Source organism: Symphalangus syndactylus, chromosome 3 (genome assembly GCF_028878055.3).
Source record: "Symphalangus syndactylus isolate Jambi chromosome 3, NHGRI_mSymSyn1-v2.1_pri, whole genome shotgun sequence".
NCBI classification, from domain to species: Eukaryota; Metazoa; Chordata; class Mammalia; order Primates; family Hylobatidae; genus Symphalangus; species Symphalangus syndactylus.
This window is the reverse complement of record NC_072425.2, coordinates 66,971,334-66,989,357: the sequence shown is the minus strand read 5'-3', so window position 1 is coordinate 66,989,357 and position 18,024 is coordinate 66,971,334. Positions and strand designations below refer to the sequence as shown.

At 38.0% G+C, this 18,024-nt stretch overlaps 1 protein-coding gene across 3 annotated transcripts in view; it reads left to right on the top strand.

The window, feature by feature from the left end:
• Positions 1–17,908, top strand: part of VPS13A (vacuolar protein sorting 13 homolog A) — a 264,964-nt gene extending 247,056 nt beyond the window's left edge. For 2 of the 3 annotated variants that reach the window (XM_055272202.2, XM_055272201.2), the window contains 3 exons: positions 2,245–2,368; positions 3,972–4,046; positions 12,385–17,908. In XM_055272202.2, coding sequence (XP_055128177.1) covers positions 2,245–2,368; positions 3,972–4,046; positions 12,385–12,435 — 250 coding nt within the window. In that variant the 3' untranslated portion in view covers positions 12,436–17,908. Of the gene's footprint in view, positions 1–2,244; positions 2,369–3,971; positions 4,047–4,526; positions 10,998–12,384 lie in introns of those variants that run through there. The other variant, XM_063636975.1, reaches the window with a different exon arrangement.
• The last annotated feature ends 116 nt before the right edge of the window (positions 17,909–18,024 follow it).

The window sequence follows — 18,024 nt, the reverse complement described above, 5'->3', positions numbered from 1 at the left end:
TGGAGGGGTACATGTAAAAATACACGGGCATAGCCTCAGAGGGGCAAGTGTGTAGGAGTCATTGTTAAACTAGGGAAAAAATGAGCAAGTGCTCATTTTTGAATTTTCCAGATGTACTGTCATCCACAAATAATTTCTACTCATAATGCTTCTTCCTCTTAATAATTTATATTTGTTAAAACATAGTTCTTTTCATCTAAGTTTTCAAAATTATTTGCATAATTTATAAATTATCTAATACAGTAGTCCTGTCATATCCACAGTTGCTTTTTAGTAAGATGGCAGTCTGTGGGTGGTGGAGAGTGAAAATACGTTTAGCGGGGAGAAGTTAGAGCTAAATAGAAATGAATTGTCAATCTATGGTTTTGTTCACTACTGAAAGGTAAAATTATATGAGCATTGTGTTGGTTCAAGGTGACTACTAAGCGGTCACTTTTAATGTTGTAATCTCAATTTCTGAATCTAAAATGTATAGCCCTATTTTAATTTTCTTACTTAAAAAGTAACACCAAGTGGAAAACTTCCACAATATTAGAAGTTATACCTGTAAAAAGTAAGTCTTCATTCCACCCCAGATACTAGTCCCTCTTTTCTCTTCCAAGAGGCAACCCATTTTTTACTTGTTCCCTTTGTATCGTTCTTGAAATATTCTATGCCTCTACAGGTAGACATACACACATATTTCAATGCAGATGAAAGTCTCTTATATATACCATTATGTACTTAGTTTTAATTTTTCACTTGAGATCTATATTTTGAAGATTATTACGTCAATATCTGTCTTAATTTGTAAATTCCTGCCTAATACTTATTTAGGAGTATGTACTAATTTACATGTAACTTGTTTCTAGACTTTTTTAATTACAGGCATTGCTTCAGCAATCATTTTTGCTCAGAAAAATTTTCCATCATGTTTTTAGTAACTCACTTTCCCATTGACTAAAGGAAAGGTAACTAATCAGCATTAAGCAAAATCAGTTGCAAAGTTTGGTTCCAAATCTTGCAACATTTTAAAAGTTATTTTTTTTCTCAACACAATGGACCTCCTTTAGATGAGGACACGGTGCCTTGACAGAATAAGGGAAGTGAATTAGTTGTAGTTGAATAAAACATGATGGTTATACTTGAAATTCCCTTTCCAAGTTTCGGGTTTGAGGATAAAGGATCTTTGAATCAGGACTGGGAATAGCTGCTACATTGGCCAGCCTGTCCGTGATTTTTCACATGGTTGGAGATGTCCTGGGGCACCACTAGGTTTGCTCCATCAGCTCCTGTAATCCAGGACTGGTAAAAGAGGGGAGCAGGGACAGAAGATGGAAGTGAGAGATATAAATCCTGGCTAGCTCTCTCCTTTTCCATCCTAGCCAGGAGGCAGACCTTTTTTTTTTTTTTTTTAACTCAATCTAATACAAACCTCTGGTTGCACCTACAATTGATGTTTCAGTCAGAAAGAAAAGAAAAATTAAGAAGAAACACATTTGAAGGAAGGATTAAATAAACTTCTTATAGACAGAAGGTATTTTTATTTCTTGGTTTCTTTCTTCAAAATGGGAAAACAAGAATTTATTTAAAAATTAGAATGATGCTTTTTGAAGTCTTCCTCTAAAATTGGCAGTAATGGGACTTGATTTTACCTGTGAACATCCCGAGGCCCTCAGCATGTGATTCTGTTCAACATGGTTAGAAAAGCTTCTTTCTGATGTAGTTGGGAAATACGTTACATGGAGCCTTAAAAATGAAAGTATTTTTTCTAACAATATGAAAGTTCCTCCAAATATTGGCTGATAATTGGTTCTGTAAATGTATCCTGTTTCTTATGAAGTGCCTTACATATTTGATTTTATAAGTGCTTCAGTTTTTCTAATATAGATATGTTGTGTTATAAATTTCCCATTGAGCATTATGTTAGCTGCATCCCACAAATTTTATGTTGTATTTTCATTCTCATTCTGTTCAAAATATTTTCTAATTTCCTTTGAGATTCTTTGACCCCTGAATTATTTGGAAGTGTTACTTTTAAGCATTTGGAAATACTATTGTTATCTTTTTGTTTGGCTTTCTAGTTTAGTTCTGTTATGATCGGAGAACACACTTTATGGTTCCAGTTCTTTTAAATTCATTAAGAATATAGAATATAGTGTATGTTGATGAATATTGCATTTGCACTTGCGATTCATTCGTATCCTATTGTTATCGAATATAAGTGCCTCAATTTTAAAGCGAATTCTTTTTTTGTTTTTGCAGTGGTGTATTATTTGTAACAAAGGGAACATTTGGACAACTCACGTGTGAGTGGCAGTATAGTTTTGATGAATTTACCAAAGAGCCATTCATTGTTCATGGGAGAAGATTGCGCATTGAAGCAAAGGTATGTTGAATAGATTTATTTTATTTATTTTTTGAAAACTTGGAACTGAAAATAATGCTTTGAAATAATCCTTTTTATTTATATAATGCTCTACCTCTTTTATAGATGTCACTTTGTCTTGGTATGGTTTTCCTTTATACCTGCTATCATATTACCCAGGCTTAAAGAAAAAAAAAAAAACTGTGCCAAGAAAAACTGTGCTTTCTGTGCTATTGCACTGACAATAACATTCCTGGGCCCTCGCCGTATATTCAGTAACAGAGCCCCACCTTCCCACATATGAAATAATGGATAGTGGCTATTAGCCTGTGCTCCAGTCCATACTGCTTTCCTGGCTTTTTAAATATATTTTTCCCTATCTAACATTAATACTTTCTCTTATCTCTTTGATTTCTTCCCCTTCCCCCTTTTCATGAGACCTTATGTCTACAATTCTGCAATCATTCTTTTTTTTTTTTTTTTTTTTTGAGACAGAGTCTCGCCCTGTCGCCCAGGCTGGAGTGCAGTGGCACTCTTGGATCACTGCAACCTCTGCCTCCCAGGTTCAAGCGATTCTCCTGCCTCAGCCTCCTGAGTAGCTGGGATTATAGGCATGTGCCACCATGCCAGACTAATTTTTGTATTTTTAGTACAGATGGTGTTTCACCAGGTTGGCCAGTCTGGTCTTGAATTCCTGGGCTCAAGCGATCTGCCTGCCTCAGCCTCCCAAAGTACTGTGATTACAGACATGAGCCACTGTGCCCAGCCTCATCTTTTTTTTTTTTTTTATTAGAAGAATGTAATTCTTCTAGTGTCTGTATTTGCATGGATAGTTGAACTACTTATAGAACATGTTTGACTAGTAAAACGTTTACTTTGCCCTCTGTGACCTTACCCATACGTACAGAGGAAAACATCATCCTTGTCCTCAATAGTTTCACTTATGTTTGCCCCTGAAATGCGTAATATCTGCTCTGAGACTGTCCCACTCCCCACTGCCAATACTAAACATAATACCAACGGAGCATAAACAGTGGAGGAAAATCATCTAGGACATAACCTGATCTCTTTGATTCTATATTCTTACTGTATGACTGGTTTAAAATGGCAGAAGTACATACATGCACACACAGAGGCACACACATACATACAACATATGTATGTGTTTATGTATGTATGCATACACACACGTGCATATATTTTTAACCTGGATTCACTCATGATTCTATGGCCAGATAACAACTGTTTGTTTAAGAAATTATTTGGAGAGGAAAAACAGTGGCACTACTCCCCGACTTACCTCCTTCCCATCCTTTATGTCAACTCTTCATGGCGTTAGCAATTGAAATACCACCTTAAGCTTTTTAACTTAGGTTTACTGATAATGGTTGTGTTATTAATAGAATGTAGTGTTATTAATAGAATGTTGTGTTATTAATAGAATGTAGTCTTTTTTTTCTATTGGTTTTGATTCTTCTTGCTTCCTCATTCTTGTCTTTTTTAAGGTGCATGATTTGTATAAGATGGACACTTTAGGCATACAGTAATAAAGCTTTGTGACATGTCTTTATGGATTTTTACAACCAGATTTTCTTTTTAATGAATTTACGTATTCTGTTTGTAGGAACGAGTGAAATCTGTATTTCATGCCAGAGAGTTTGGAAAAATAATTAACTTCAAGACCCCAGAGGATGCCAGGGTAAATATAATAAATCTTCTTTTATTTAAATAGATAGATAGGAGCTGCTCACTTCAAAATCATGTAAGTGGACTATTTTTTAAGGCAGATAAGTTTTGTTTGGGAGTTTTTGTTTGTTTGTTTTGCTTTTGTGTTTTGGCAGGTTTTAAAAGTATATGTACCTAGATAATATTTTCCCCAGACTTTTTTTTACCAGATTCAATTCAGCATACCTACTTGCTTTTCAAACCAGATTGCTCCCTCTTATTTTAAATGCTAACTATAATTTTTTTAATAAAAAAGTCAACAAACAAAAATTATTTTGCTTTAGTGTTAATCCATCAGCTCCAGCAGGAAAGTGTAGCCCCACACTGTTAATTTTTCTACTGCATAGCTACCGTGATTTTTTAAAAAGTTGCCATAGCATGACACAGACCAAAGGGAGCCAAGCCCGACAGAAAATCCGAGTTTGAATACTGATTCTGTCCTTCTTGACTATAGAATCTTGGGGAAGGTCAACTAACCTCAGTTTCCTCAAGATGAGAATGGTGTGACTTGAAAAGCATGGTGTGTACTTTAGGAATTATGGCAATCACAAAGATGTGCACTGTCAAGAAAATGAAGACTATGAATTGACTGTCTGACCTCATTGATCACAACTGAAGTGCTATTCAGAACATTGAGTTGTACTCATTATATCATGAAACTTACAGTAAGAGGGTGGAGCCAAGATGGCCGAATAGGAACAGCTCCAGTCTACAGCTCCTAGCGTGAGCAAAGCAGAAGACGGGTGATTTCTGCATTTCCAACTGAGGTACTGGGTTCATCTCACTGGGGAGTGTCGGAAAGTGGGTGCAGGACAGTGGGTGCAGTGCACCGAGCGTGAGCCAAAACAAGGGGTCACGGGAATTCCCGGGAAGCACAAGGGGTCAGGGAATTCCCTTTCCTAGTCAAAGAAAGGGGTGACAGATGGCACCTGGAAAATCGGGTCACTCCCACCCTAATACTGCGCTTTTCCAATGGTATTAGCAAACGGCACACCAGGAGATTATATCCCATGCCTGGCTCGGAGGGTCCTATGCCCACGGAGCCTCGCTCATTGCTAGCACAGCAGTCTGAGATCAAACTGCAAGGTGGCAGCGAGGCTGGGGGAGGGGCGCCCGCCATTGCCGAGGCTTGAGTAGGTAAACAAAGCCGCCCAGAAGCTCGAACTGGGTGGAGCCCACCGCAGCTCAAGGAGGCCTGCCTGCCTCTGTAGACTCCACCTCTGGGGGCAGGGCACAGCCAAACAAAAGGCAGCAAAATCCTCTGCAAACTTAAATGTCCCTGTCTGACAGCCTTGAAGAGAGTAGTGGTTCTCCCAGCACGCAGCTGGACATCTGAGAATGGACAGACTACCTCCTCAAGTGGGTCCTTGACCCCCGAGTAGCCTAACTGGGAGACACCCCCCAAGTAGGGGCAGACTGACACCTCACACGGCCGGGTACTCCTCTGAGACAAAACTTCCGGAGGAACAATCAGGCAGCAACATCTGCCGTTCACCAAGATCTGCTGTTGTGCAGCCTCTGCTGCTGATACCCAGGCACACAGGGTCTGGAGTGGACCTGCAGCAAACTCCAACAGACCTGCAGCTGAGGGGCCTGACTGTTAGAATGAAAACTAACAAACAGAAAGGGCATCCACACCAAAACCCCATCTGTACGTCACCATCATCAAAGACCAAAGGTAGATAAAACCACAAAGATGGGGAAAAAACAGAGCAGAAAAACTGGAAACTCTAAAAATCAGAGTGCCTCTCCTCCTCCAAAGGAATGCAGCTCCTCACCAGCAACAGAACAAAGCTGGACAGAGAATGACTTTGACGAGTTGAGAGAAGAAGGCTTCAGACGATCAAACTACTCTGAGCTAAAGGAGAAAGTTCGAACCCATGACAAAGAAGTTAAAAACCTTGAAAATAAATTAGACAAATGGCTAACTAGAATAACCAATGCAGAGAAGTCCTTAAAGGACCTGATGGAGCTGAAAACCAAGGCACAAGAACTATGTGACGAATGCACAAGCCTCAGTAGCCGACGCGATCAACTAGAAGAAAGGGTATCAGTGATGGAAGATGAAACGAATGAAATGAAGCCAGAAGAGAAGTTTAGAGAGAAAAGAATAAAAAGAAACGAACAAAGCCTCCAAGAAATATGGGACTGTGAAAAGATCAAATCTACATCTGATTGGCATACCTGAAAGTGACGGGGAGAATGGAACCAAGTTGGAAAACACTCTGCAGGATATTATCCAGGAGAACTTCCCCAATGTAGCAAGGCAGGCCAACATTCAAATTCAGGAAATACAGAGAATGCCACAAAGATACTCCTCGAGAAGAGCAACTCCAAGACGCATAATTGTCAGATTCACCAAAGTTGAAATGGAAAAAATGTTAAGGGCAGCCAGAGAGAAAGGTCAGGTTACCCACAAAGGAAAGCCCATCAGACTAACAGGTGATCTCTTGGCAGAAACTCTACAAGCCAGAAGAGAGTGGGGGCCGATATTCAACATTCTTAAAGAAAAGAATTTTCAACCCAGAATTTCATATCCAGCCAAACTAAGCTTCATAAGTGAAGGAGAAATAAAATACTTTACAGACAAGCAAATGCTGAGAGATTTTGTCACCACCAGGCCTGCCCTAAAAGAGCTCCTGAAGGAAGCCCTAAACATGGAAAGGAACAACTAGTACCAGCCACTGCAAAAACATGCCAAATTGTAAAGACCATCAAGGCTAGGAAGAAACTGCATCAACTAACGAGCAAAATAACCAGCTAACATCATAATGACAGGATTAAATTCACACATAACAATATTAACCTTAAATGTAAATGGGCTCAATGCTCCAATTAAAAGACACAGACTGGCAAATTGGATAGAGTCAAGACCCATCAGTGTGCTGTATTCAGGAAACCCACCTCATGTGCAGAGACACACATAGGCTCAAAATAAAGGAATGAAGATCTACCAAGCAAATGGAAAACAAAAAGTCAGGAGTTGCAATCCTAGTCTCTGATAAAACAGACTTTAAAGCAACAAACAGCAAAAGAGACAAAGAAGGCCATTACATAACAGTAAAGGGATCAGTTCAACAAGAAGAGCTAACTATCCTAAATATATATGCACCCAATACAGGAGCACCCAGATTCATAAAGCAAGTCCTTAGACACCTACAAAGAGACTTAGATTCCCACACAGTAATAATGGAAGACTTTAACACCCCACTGTCAACATTAGACAGATCAACGAGACAGAAAGTTAACAAGGATATCCAGGAATTGAACTCAGCTCTGCACCAAGTGGACCTAATAGACATCTACAGAACTCTCCACCCCAAATCAACAGAATATACATTATTCTCAGCACCATATCGCACTTATTCCAAAATTGACCACTTAGTTGGAAGTAAAGCACTCCTCAGCAAATGTAAAAGAACAGAAATTATAACAAACTGTCAGACCATAGTGCAATCAAACTAGAACTCAGGATTAAGAAACTCACTCAAAACCACTCAACTACATGGAAACTGAACAACCTGCTCCTGACTCCTGAATGACTACTGGGTACATAACTAAATGAAGGCAGAAATAAAGATGTTCTTTGAAACCAACGAGAACAAAGATACAACATACCAGAATCTCTGGGACACATTCAAAGCAGTGTGTAGGGGGAAATTTATAGCACTAAATGCCCACAAGAGAAAGCAGGAAAGATCTAAAATTGACACCCTAACATCACAATTAAAAGAACTAGGCCGGGCGCGGTGGCTCACGCCTGTAATCCCAGCACTTTGGGAGGCCGAGGCAGGTGGATAACGAGGTCAGGAGATCAAGACCATCCTGGCTAACATGGTGAAACCCCGTCTCTACTAAAAATACAAAAAATTAGCCGGGTGAGGTGGCGGGCGCCTGTAGTCCCAGCTATGCGGGAGGCTGAGGCAGGAGAATGGCGTGAACCCGGGAGGCGGAGCTTGCAGTGAGCCGAGATGGCACCACTGCACTCCAGCCTGGGCGACAGCAAGACTCCATCGCAAAAAAAAAAAAAAAAAAGAACTAGAGAAGCAAGAGCAAACACATTCAAAAGCTAGCAGAAGGCAAGAAATAACTAAGATCAGAGCAGAACTGAAGGAAATAGAGACACAAAAAACCCTTCAAAAAATCAATAAATCCAGGAGCTGGTTTTTTGAAAAGATCAACAAAATTGATGGACCACTAGCAAGACTAATAAGAAAAGAGAGAAGAATCAAATAGATGCAATAAAAAATGATAAAGGGGATATCACCACCGATCCCATAGAAATACAAACTACCATCAGAGAATACTATAAACACCTCGACACAAATAAACTAGAAAATCTAGAAGAAATGGAAAAATTCCTCAACACATACACCCTCCCAAGACTAAACCAGGAAGAAGTTGAATCTCTGAATAGACCAATAACAGGCTCTGCAATCGAGGCAATAATTAATAGCTTACCAACCAAAAAAAGTCCAGGACCAGATGGATTCACAGCCGAATTCTAACAGAGGTACAAGGAGGAGCTGGTACCATTCCTTCTGAAACTATTCCAATCAATAGAAAAAAAGGGAATCCTCCCTAACTCATTTTATGAGGCCAGCATCATCCTGATACCAAAGCCTGGCAAAGACACAACAAAAAAAGAGAATTTTAGACCAATATCCCAGATGAACATTGATGCAAAAATCCTCAATAAAATACTGGCAAACCAAATCCAGCAGCACATCAAAAAGCTTATCCACCATGATCAAGTGGGCTTCATCCCTGGGATGCAAGGCTGGTTCAACATACACAAATCAATAAACGTAATCCAGCATATAAACAGAACCAACAACAAAAACCATATGATTATCTCAATAGATGCAGAAAAGACCTTTGACAAAATTCAACAACCCTTCATGCTAAAAACTCTCAATAAATTAGGTATTGATGAGATATATCTCAAAATAATAAGAGCTATCTCTGACAAACCCACAGCCAATATCATACTGAATGGGCAAAAACTGGAAGCATTCTCTTTGAAAACCAGCACAAGACAGGGATGCCCTCTCTCACCACTCCTACTCAACATAGTGTTGGAAGTTCTGGCCAGGACAGTCAGGCAGGAGAAGGAAATAAAGGGTATTCAATTAGGAAAAGAGGAAATCAAATTGTCCCTGTTTGCAGATGACATGATTGTATATCTAGAAAACACCATTGTCTCAGCCCAAAATCTCCTTAAGCTGATAGGCAACTTCAGCAAAGTCTGAGGATACAAAATCAGTGTGCAAAAATCACAAGCATTCCTATACACCAATAACAGACAAACAGAGAGCCAAATCATGAGTGAACTCCCATTCACAATTGCTTCAAAGAGAATAAAATACCTAGGAATCCAACTGACAAGGGATGTGAAGGACCTCTTCAAGGAGAACTACAAACCACTGCTCAATGAAATAAAAGAGGATACAAACAAATGGAAGAACATTCCATGCTCATGGGTAGGAAGAATCAATATCGTGAAAAATGGCCATACTGCCCAAGGTAATTTATAGATTCAATGCCATCCCTATCAAGCTACCAATGACTTTCCTCACAGAATTGGAAAAAACTACTTCAAAGTTCATATGGAACCAAAAAAGAGCCTGCATTGCCAAGTCAATCCTAAGCCAAAAGAACAAAGCTGGAGGCATCATGCTACCTGACTTCAAACTATACTACAAGGCTACAGTAACCAAAACAGCATGGTACTGGTAGCAAAACAGAGACCTAGACCAATGGAACAGAACAGAGCCCTCAGAAATAATGCCACATATCTACAACCATCTGATCTTTGACAAACCTGACAAAAACAAGAAATGGGGAAAGGATTCCCTATTTAATAAATGGTGCTGGGAAAACTGGCTAGCCATATGTAGAAAGCTGAAACTGGATCCCTTCCTTACACCTTATACAAAAATTAATTCAAGATGGATTAAAGACTTAAATGTTAGACCTAAAACCATAAAAACCCTAGAAGAAAACCTAGGCAATACCATTCAGGACATAGGCGTGGGCAAGGACTTCATGTCTAAAACACAAAAGCAATGGCAACAAAAGCCAAAATTGACAAATGGGATCTGATTAAACTAAAGAGCTTCTGCACAGCAAAAGAAACTACCATCAGAGTGAATAGGCAACCTACAGAATGAGAGAAAATTTTTGCAATCTACTCATCTGACAAAGGGCTAATATCCAGAATCTACAATGAACTCAAACAAATTTACAAGAAAAAAACAAACAGCCCCATCAAAAAGTGGGCAAAGGATATGAACAGACACTTCTCAAAAGAAGACATTTATGCAGCCAAAAGACACATGAAGAAATGCTCATCACCACTGGCCATCAGAGAAATTCCAGTCAAAACCACAATGAGATACCATCTCACACCAGTTACAATGGCCATCATTAAAAAGTCAGGAAACAACAGGTGCTGGAGAGGATGTGGAGAAATAGGAACACTTTTACACTGTTGGTGGGACTGTAAACTAGTTCAACCATTGTGGAAGTCAGTGTGGCGATTCCTCAGGGATCTAGAACTAGAAATACCATTTGACCCAGCCATCCCATTACTGGGTATATGCGCAAAGGATTATAAATCATGCTGCTATAAAGACACATGCACACGTATGTTTATTGTGGCACTATTCACAATAGCAAAGACTTGGAACCAACCCAAATGTCCATCAATGATTGATAGACTGGATTAAGAAAATGTGGCACATATACACCATGGAATACTATACAGCCATAAAAAATAATGAGTTCATGTCCTTTGTAGGGACATGGATGAAGCTGGAAACCATCATTCTCAGCAAACTATCACAAGAACAAAAAACCAAACACCACATGTTGTCACTCATAGGTGGGAATTGAACAATGAGAACACATGGACAGAGGAAGGGGAACGTCACACACCGGGGCCTGTTGTGGGGTGGAGGGAGGGGGGAGGGATAGCATTAGGAGATATACCACCTAATGTTAAATGACGAGTTGATGGGTGCGGCACACCAACATGGCACATATATACATATGTAACTAGCCTGCACGTTTTGCACATGTACCCTAAAACTTAAAGTACAATAAATAATATTAATAATAAAATAAACTTACAGTAAGAGGACATTTCTCCTATACTTGATCCCTGGGCCTCCTGGCCAGACTCAGAACAGATACCTGGCCTCCTGCACTCATACAGTACTCTGCGTTGATCCTGGCTGTGGTGACTGTTGACTAGTTCACCTGTCACATCTGGACCCAAACTAGGGGCCTCTCCCACTGTCTCATACACATACCTTGGACCAGTTAACATGTGCTATGCAATTTTCTATCTAGACATTCTGATATAAGGTGACACTGACACACTAACAGTGGAAAACACAAAAGGAGGAAGTTACAAAGAAAGAGGAATAAAGTTACCAGAGCCTTCATATGCTTGTCACCTGCAACAGGGAGACAGATAAGCATGACTTTTAGGCCACCTTCTTTCATGTCACTGAAGGACAGTACCACCTATTTCAATTTACCTGCAATAAAGTTTTCTTTTAATTCCTTCACCATGTGACTGACTTTATCCCAGAAGGTTTGTTTTTAATCCTCCCGCTTGGCCAGGAACATCCAGAGAAGGCTACTGGATTCAGTTATCTTTGTCTCCCTATCTTAGGGCTATTCTTACTAGGCTCTTCTAAGTTAAAGAGGTACAAACATCTCTGTGAAATCTTTATATATTAGAATAAGCCCTATATCACCTCCATGGCTTTTATCTGTCATCCATGCCCAATAATAATAGACATTACTGGTAGAAAGGTTGTGTATTATATTTACATTTTATGTTTGTAATTTCAAATTATTTTAGAATAGAAAATATATTGTGAGAGCACCTAAAATGTTCAAGAATGTCGCTTCTACTACCCTCTCTGGAATTGTATGTAATTATTTCTACTCCATTAGTAGAATCCTGTATCTGGATTTATGGAAGTTCGTGATACAAAATCAGCACAGACTGGAAGGAATTTTTTTCTCTCAGGCTGGCTCATTTCACTTATTCTGAAGATGAACATCCAAAGACCTTAGAAAAACTGCATTCCTACTATTAAACCAAGTACTATTGTCCCTGAGCCATCTGGGCCATTGAAGTGAATGATCTCTTTTGCAGGATGAATTTTATGTATTGGCTGTCAGTATATACCTAACTAAACTATAAAGCTAACTTCTAGGTCTCCATTTATTACATTTTGTTTCATTGCAAGTTCACTGAAGTAAGCAAATGTTCGTTTATTTTCCCACCGCAGTGGATCCTCACAAAGCTAGAAGAAGCAAGAGAACCTTCTCCGAGCCCCTGACAGAGAACACTGCCTGAAGACACACAGCAATAAGTGATTACAGCTCCTAGACTACCTTCCAAAACCTGTTTGGGAAGCATATTACAGAAATGATTTCAAGTACCCTGTATTCTGGATGCTAAAAAACAAAAACAAAACAAAAAAAGAAAAACAACAAAAAACAAAACCAGAATCAGGGAAAACAGCTATGTGATTGATTAAAATATTTCAATTCTTCAGCAATTAGCCAGTTTTCTAAATTGAATCATGCATCTATTTATAATTCTAATTATTTTGTAAAAGAAGAAAAAATTATGAATCTTAAATATTTGCTCCAAGTTTTTCTCTGTAATGGTGGAGGGGCTGCCCATAATTCATCTCCACATGGAGCCAAGTTTAATGTTTCTAGTTCACATTTTGAACTTCTGTCATGCTTATTTCAAACTCCCTGAGTGATGGGTAAATAATCAAACTTTGGTGGTGGTTTCTTCAGAATCATGAAGTTCTTTTTACAGATAAATATTTTGATATCATTTTCCTTATTTTTAATATAAAGGATAGGTTTGAATTATACTTAAAATGCATAGCATTATTAAAAACAATCTTTTTAAATATAATTTATAACATAGATTGAAGCCTCCCCTTAAGAAACCTTAAAGAAATAAGTATCCTACTCAAAAAAGTCTGTTTCAGAACTTTAGGGCGTTTGAAATATTTCCTCAAGCCAATTTCATGAGATCTACTTGGTTTACCCAAGTCACGTTTTTAACAGACTGCTAATATCAAAGGAGAATTCTTAAAGCCTTAACAATGCCTACTTTCCATTCACTGTTAACATGGAATAAACATAATTCCCAACATCTTAGATAGTGAATTATGATTCCAACAGACAGTCCCTCTCATATAAAGTGTATGTACCCTAAAATCTAACCCAATAACCTGTCCTGTTGCCAGTAGATTGAGAATTTCTGGTTTGCCTTCTCTACAGTTATTCAAATGAGAGTCACGCTTTTAAATTTACAGCTCATCACAGAAATCATCAGCTATACATTAGTAAAAATAAGGACATGAGGTTTTCTTTCTTGGTTTTTGTCCAAGATCTTTGCACCTTAATATTAATGGACTGTTTCAGGTAAAAGAGAATGTATAATTGTGAACTATTAAGAGAATGATGCAGGATCCTATTTAGTTACTGAATAATACAGAGTATTCAATGCATGTTGTATGTGCCACCAAGTTATTATAAACTGTTTTTGGAATTGAAGACTCTGTATAGTCAATGGTTGTGAAATTCTTCTCAGGCTCCTTAAACCCTTGCTTTGTTGTAAAAGCTAAAATAAACAGCATGCTATATTGTAATTGTATTTCTTGCTGACCAAATCTACTAAATGCTATTGATTTCTCTCTGATTACTAAAACACATTGCTTATTCTCAGTAGTTTCCCCCAAAATGCTTTTTTCTTTGCTGAACTTAAATTGAATCAAACCACAAGTTTCAAACCACATGAAAGTGTGTTTCCATGTTGACCTTTGTTTAAAAAAAAAAAAAAAAGTGCATATTTTCTCTGTCCCTAAGCTCCTCCAGTTTTGCTTTTGTCAGAATTAAACCTAAGGGTAGAGGTAGTCAGAAAGCTTGCATCAGACTGTCCTCATCCAAAACGAAATACTTCATTACCCATTCCAATGTTATGATTTCACCATTCTCAGAAAAATTACAGCCCCCTGCCTCCCTGGGTGTAGTGTCGTGAAGCAGAAAAGCCTTACATAAATAGTTAGTAAACATAGAAATTCTTCTGGTGCCCTCTGGCAGCCAGCAGGAGTGGGTCTTGTAACCAGTCCACATAGAAAGGATAGTGCCTGTCTTTCCTTTTCCCTTGCCGTAAAAACCGTGAAATATCTCCTTTCCCTGCCACTCGTTTAGCCATCACCTCCTCCCATCACTTCCTTGTCTCTAGACTAGAGGGACCCACAGTTTCAAGAGCTACATCGTATCATTTTAGAAGATTGTTTTCATCTAAACAAAAACACTAAGAAATCAGTAGATGACTAGATGAAGAGTCAGTGTTTTTAGCATCACATTTTACAATTTACAGTTTTTGTTTGATTCTATAGCCCATTTTTCTTGAAGGTTACAATATAGCATCTTCTTGTATTTGAAAACCATCTGCCTTAAATTACATTTAACTACAAGAAATGGCTCTCTACTGGAGAAGTTTAAGCTTGTCTTAGTTGTTTGGTAGTGGCTATGGAATGAGGTGTTGAGTCTTGTGCCCCTTCCATGTATTATTTGCTAACTAACTATATTACTAGGCCCTTAATTCCAGCACAGCATGTCTTCTGGTCTGTAATAATTGTGTGAGGACCAAGGCAGAGTGTCTGTTCCCTGCCAACTCTCCACCAGAAAATCATAATCATTAGAAAGAACGACTTTGATTTCTGGTACAAAAAGCAGCTTATGATTTCTTCACATTTGCAAAATACGCTCTGAGCCAAGAGGCACATACACGTCTCCAGTGTCTTCCCTTTTAGAGTATACATATTTGCTGCTTTTCCTTTAGTGTTCACAAAAATCCCAAAGTCAGTTTAGTGTGGCTGAGTTGTTATCTGGACCCTAAATATTCATTACCACCTGTAGACAGTTCTTACCTACCCCTCTCCTCCACAATCCTAGTCCATTTGGAGGCAACTATCCTGTGGCCTCCAAGTAAATATTTCTTAGACTTATGTGATCTTTTCTATCATAATTATCTTTCTCATTTCTTCCAATAGTAATAGCGGTAATATTGTTCCACTGAATATCTATGCACCTAGCTCATCTCATAGAAACATCCCACACAGTAGCATCGTATTACTCTCTGGTAAAAAGAAAGATTAAATTAAAAGGACTCTACACAGTGCTGAATTTCCTGCACCTAAATTATTCAGTTATCACTTGCCAGTATTAGTTGATCCTTCAGGCTATGCCAAAAGCCCCCTCACGGAGGCCCCTGTATTAAAAAGATTGGGACAAAATACTTGATTAGTTTGCCTGTAGAAGCTCAAAGTGTGTATCAAATACACTGACAATGGATGCTTTCATGGCTCAGCCAACACAGTTCAGAGAAATCTTTTCGGCTTCCAGGGCGTTGCTTGTTACCTTTTGTCAGGATCAACCCAAATCCTCAGGGATGCTGTTTTTCCACACTGTAAGTCCTAACTCATTAGTGGGTCATGAAATCAACTTAACAGCTCAAGACCAGTATATTTAAAATGTGAAATAAAAAATAGAGGAACAGTAGAGCATGTAAAATGGTTAAGTATTGGTTCCTGAAATACTGTTTCAGCTAAATATTCTGTTTACTGTGTATACTGGGTCACAATATAAAGTGTTTCCTATTATGAAATGCAGTTTAAAAAAAGACAGCTTGAAAGACTGCTGCAGGAGGCACGGGCCATCCAGTGATTGTTGGAAGAGTCTGGATTGTGTGGAGCCTGACCTTAGATAAGGAGCAGCAGATCCACAACTCAGGAAGTCTAGAGATGCTTAGCACTACTTCTTTTGAGTGAGAAGATGGAATCACTCTTGGTTTCTTCTCTGCTGTGTATCGGGCAACCTCATATGATTCAGTGGAACCAGAAAAAGCATAGAAAAATTAGATCCACAAACAGCACCCAAAAAAGGCCATAGTCTTTTGTTTACCTAGATGTATTTTAACCTCTTTACCACTATGCATTTTACTATAATAGAACTGGGGACAGACATTGTCCTTTTGAGTCCACTGAATCTGCACCATCTACCTTTTGGCTGATTCACCATACAGGTGGCAAAGGCCTTTAAAAATGGGGAGCTAATACGTAGGACACATTCTGGTAGGGCCAAAATATTCAGTCTCTGGGGGGTGCTATGCAAATATCAATGCCTTTTTAATAAAAACAGTGGATTTCCTCATTTCTTTAAGATCCAAGTAGAAAATGTAAATAACTTACATTCTGTATGTAGGACTCAATACAGACTTAGTCAATCTGATTTTCTTTGGTGCTATTCAGTATAGCGCAACTCTAAAAGGAAACCCATTCACCCTCCTTAGTCCTTTGAAGTATACTTTTGAAATTATACCTTATCGTTAATGGCAACCTAATCAAGCTAGGATTCGTTAGTTAAAATTTCGATTCTTGTAATCTGTACTGTCAATTTTTGGCCACTCTGGCTGTTACAGCTAACTTTTCTCCCACTGGCACAATTGGTCTAAAGTAGTATTTGTTTCAGGACTATCCGAAAAGCAAGGCCAGCACATTGAGAAGATGGAGAATGCTACTCTATTACAAACCTCACTCATGTTTCTTTTATTGAAACCTTTTTCTACTTTGTATTTCCTCTTTTGTAAATTTTTCCATGTCATTTAAAAAATTTTTTACTTTAGAATTATAGATTAGTTCTTTTTTTAAAGCATTATGGCATTTTCAAAAAATAATAATAATTTTGGTTACCCAAAAAGCTATACAAGAAATATAACTTCAGTTTTTTAGGTTGATATGGGTATATTTTTAAAGTTTTTATTACTTTATACAAATACAAATTAATTTATATTATAGTTTAACACCTGCTATGATGATAGATATCACACTGCTATCATAGAAAATCCCTGTCTGTCATTGAACTATTCATTTAGTGTTACTCTGATACCTTAATAATGTGTTCCTTCTAACGAAGTCCTTGTAACAAGAAACCCTGTGAGATTGGTATAATGAGATATCAAATCATCAGAAGTATAATTAAAATAGAACATGTTAGAAAATCCCAACATTTCCTGTTATGCCATCATACCTCCGGTGTTCAGTTTGTTACTCAAAAGTTCCCAATTCTTAGGCTGAAAAACATTCAAGTAAAAATGTAGCATAGATTACACTGAAATATTTTCAATATCAATGATTTAATATCCACACTCACAAACTATTAGGAATGGTATCTGGGACTTGTTACAAGGTCAGATACACTGTTACAGACTTTTAAAAATAATTATCTCTGTATGTGACTGTATTACATTAAAAAATGGATTTTTCAGGAAAAGTGCACTTTAAAAATACTTTCTCTTGCTAGTTTTTTAAATTGATCAAATAGCCTATGCTGCTTTGGAATGCTTATTCTTTGATGAAAATATGGTCATTGATTATGATAATTTTAAAAATATCTACTTCTGCATCGCTGCAGGATTTCCTACACTTTTCTGTTCCTCATCCCTCTTTTATGTGTGCTTGGCTCAGTTGCCTGTTACATAGCCTCTGCCTTGGTTTTGTGTATTCTAAGATAATTTATAAACACAGATATTTACAGTGAAGTTCTTCCTTTTGAAACTAATCTTATTCTTTTATTCCTCTAAAAATTGGTTGGCCGTGCTCACTAATGATTTTTCTTAACAATAATCATTTCTTGATATTGGTAGATTTGGATTGCATGGTAAGATGACTGCCCATTTTCACCATGTATACCTTTGTCAAATAAAGATTTCTGATCTTTGGTCTGCTTCTGTTTTTAGTTTTTTGATAGAACTAGAAACAACATTAATAGCCTTCCCTTGCCTATATAAATTCCACCCTCTTTGGGGCTGAAACAAATGTGAATAACAGATTGCC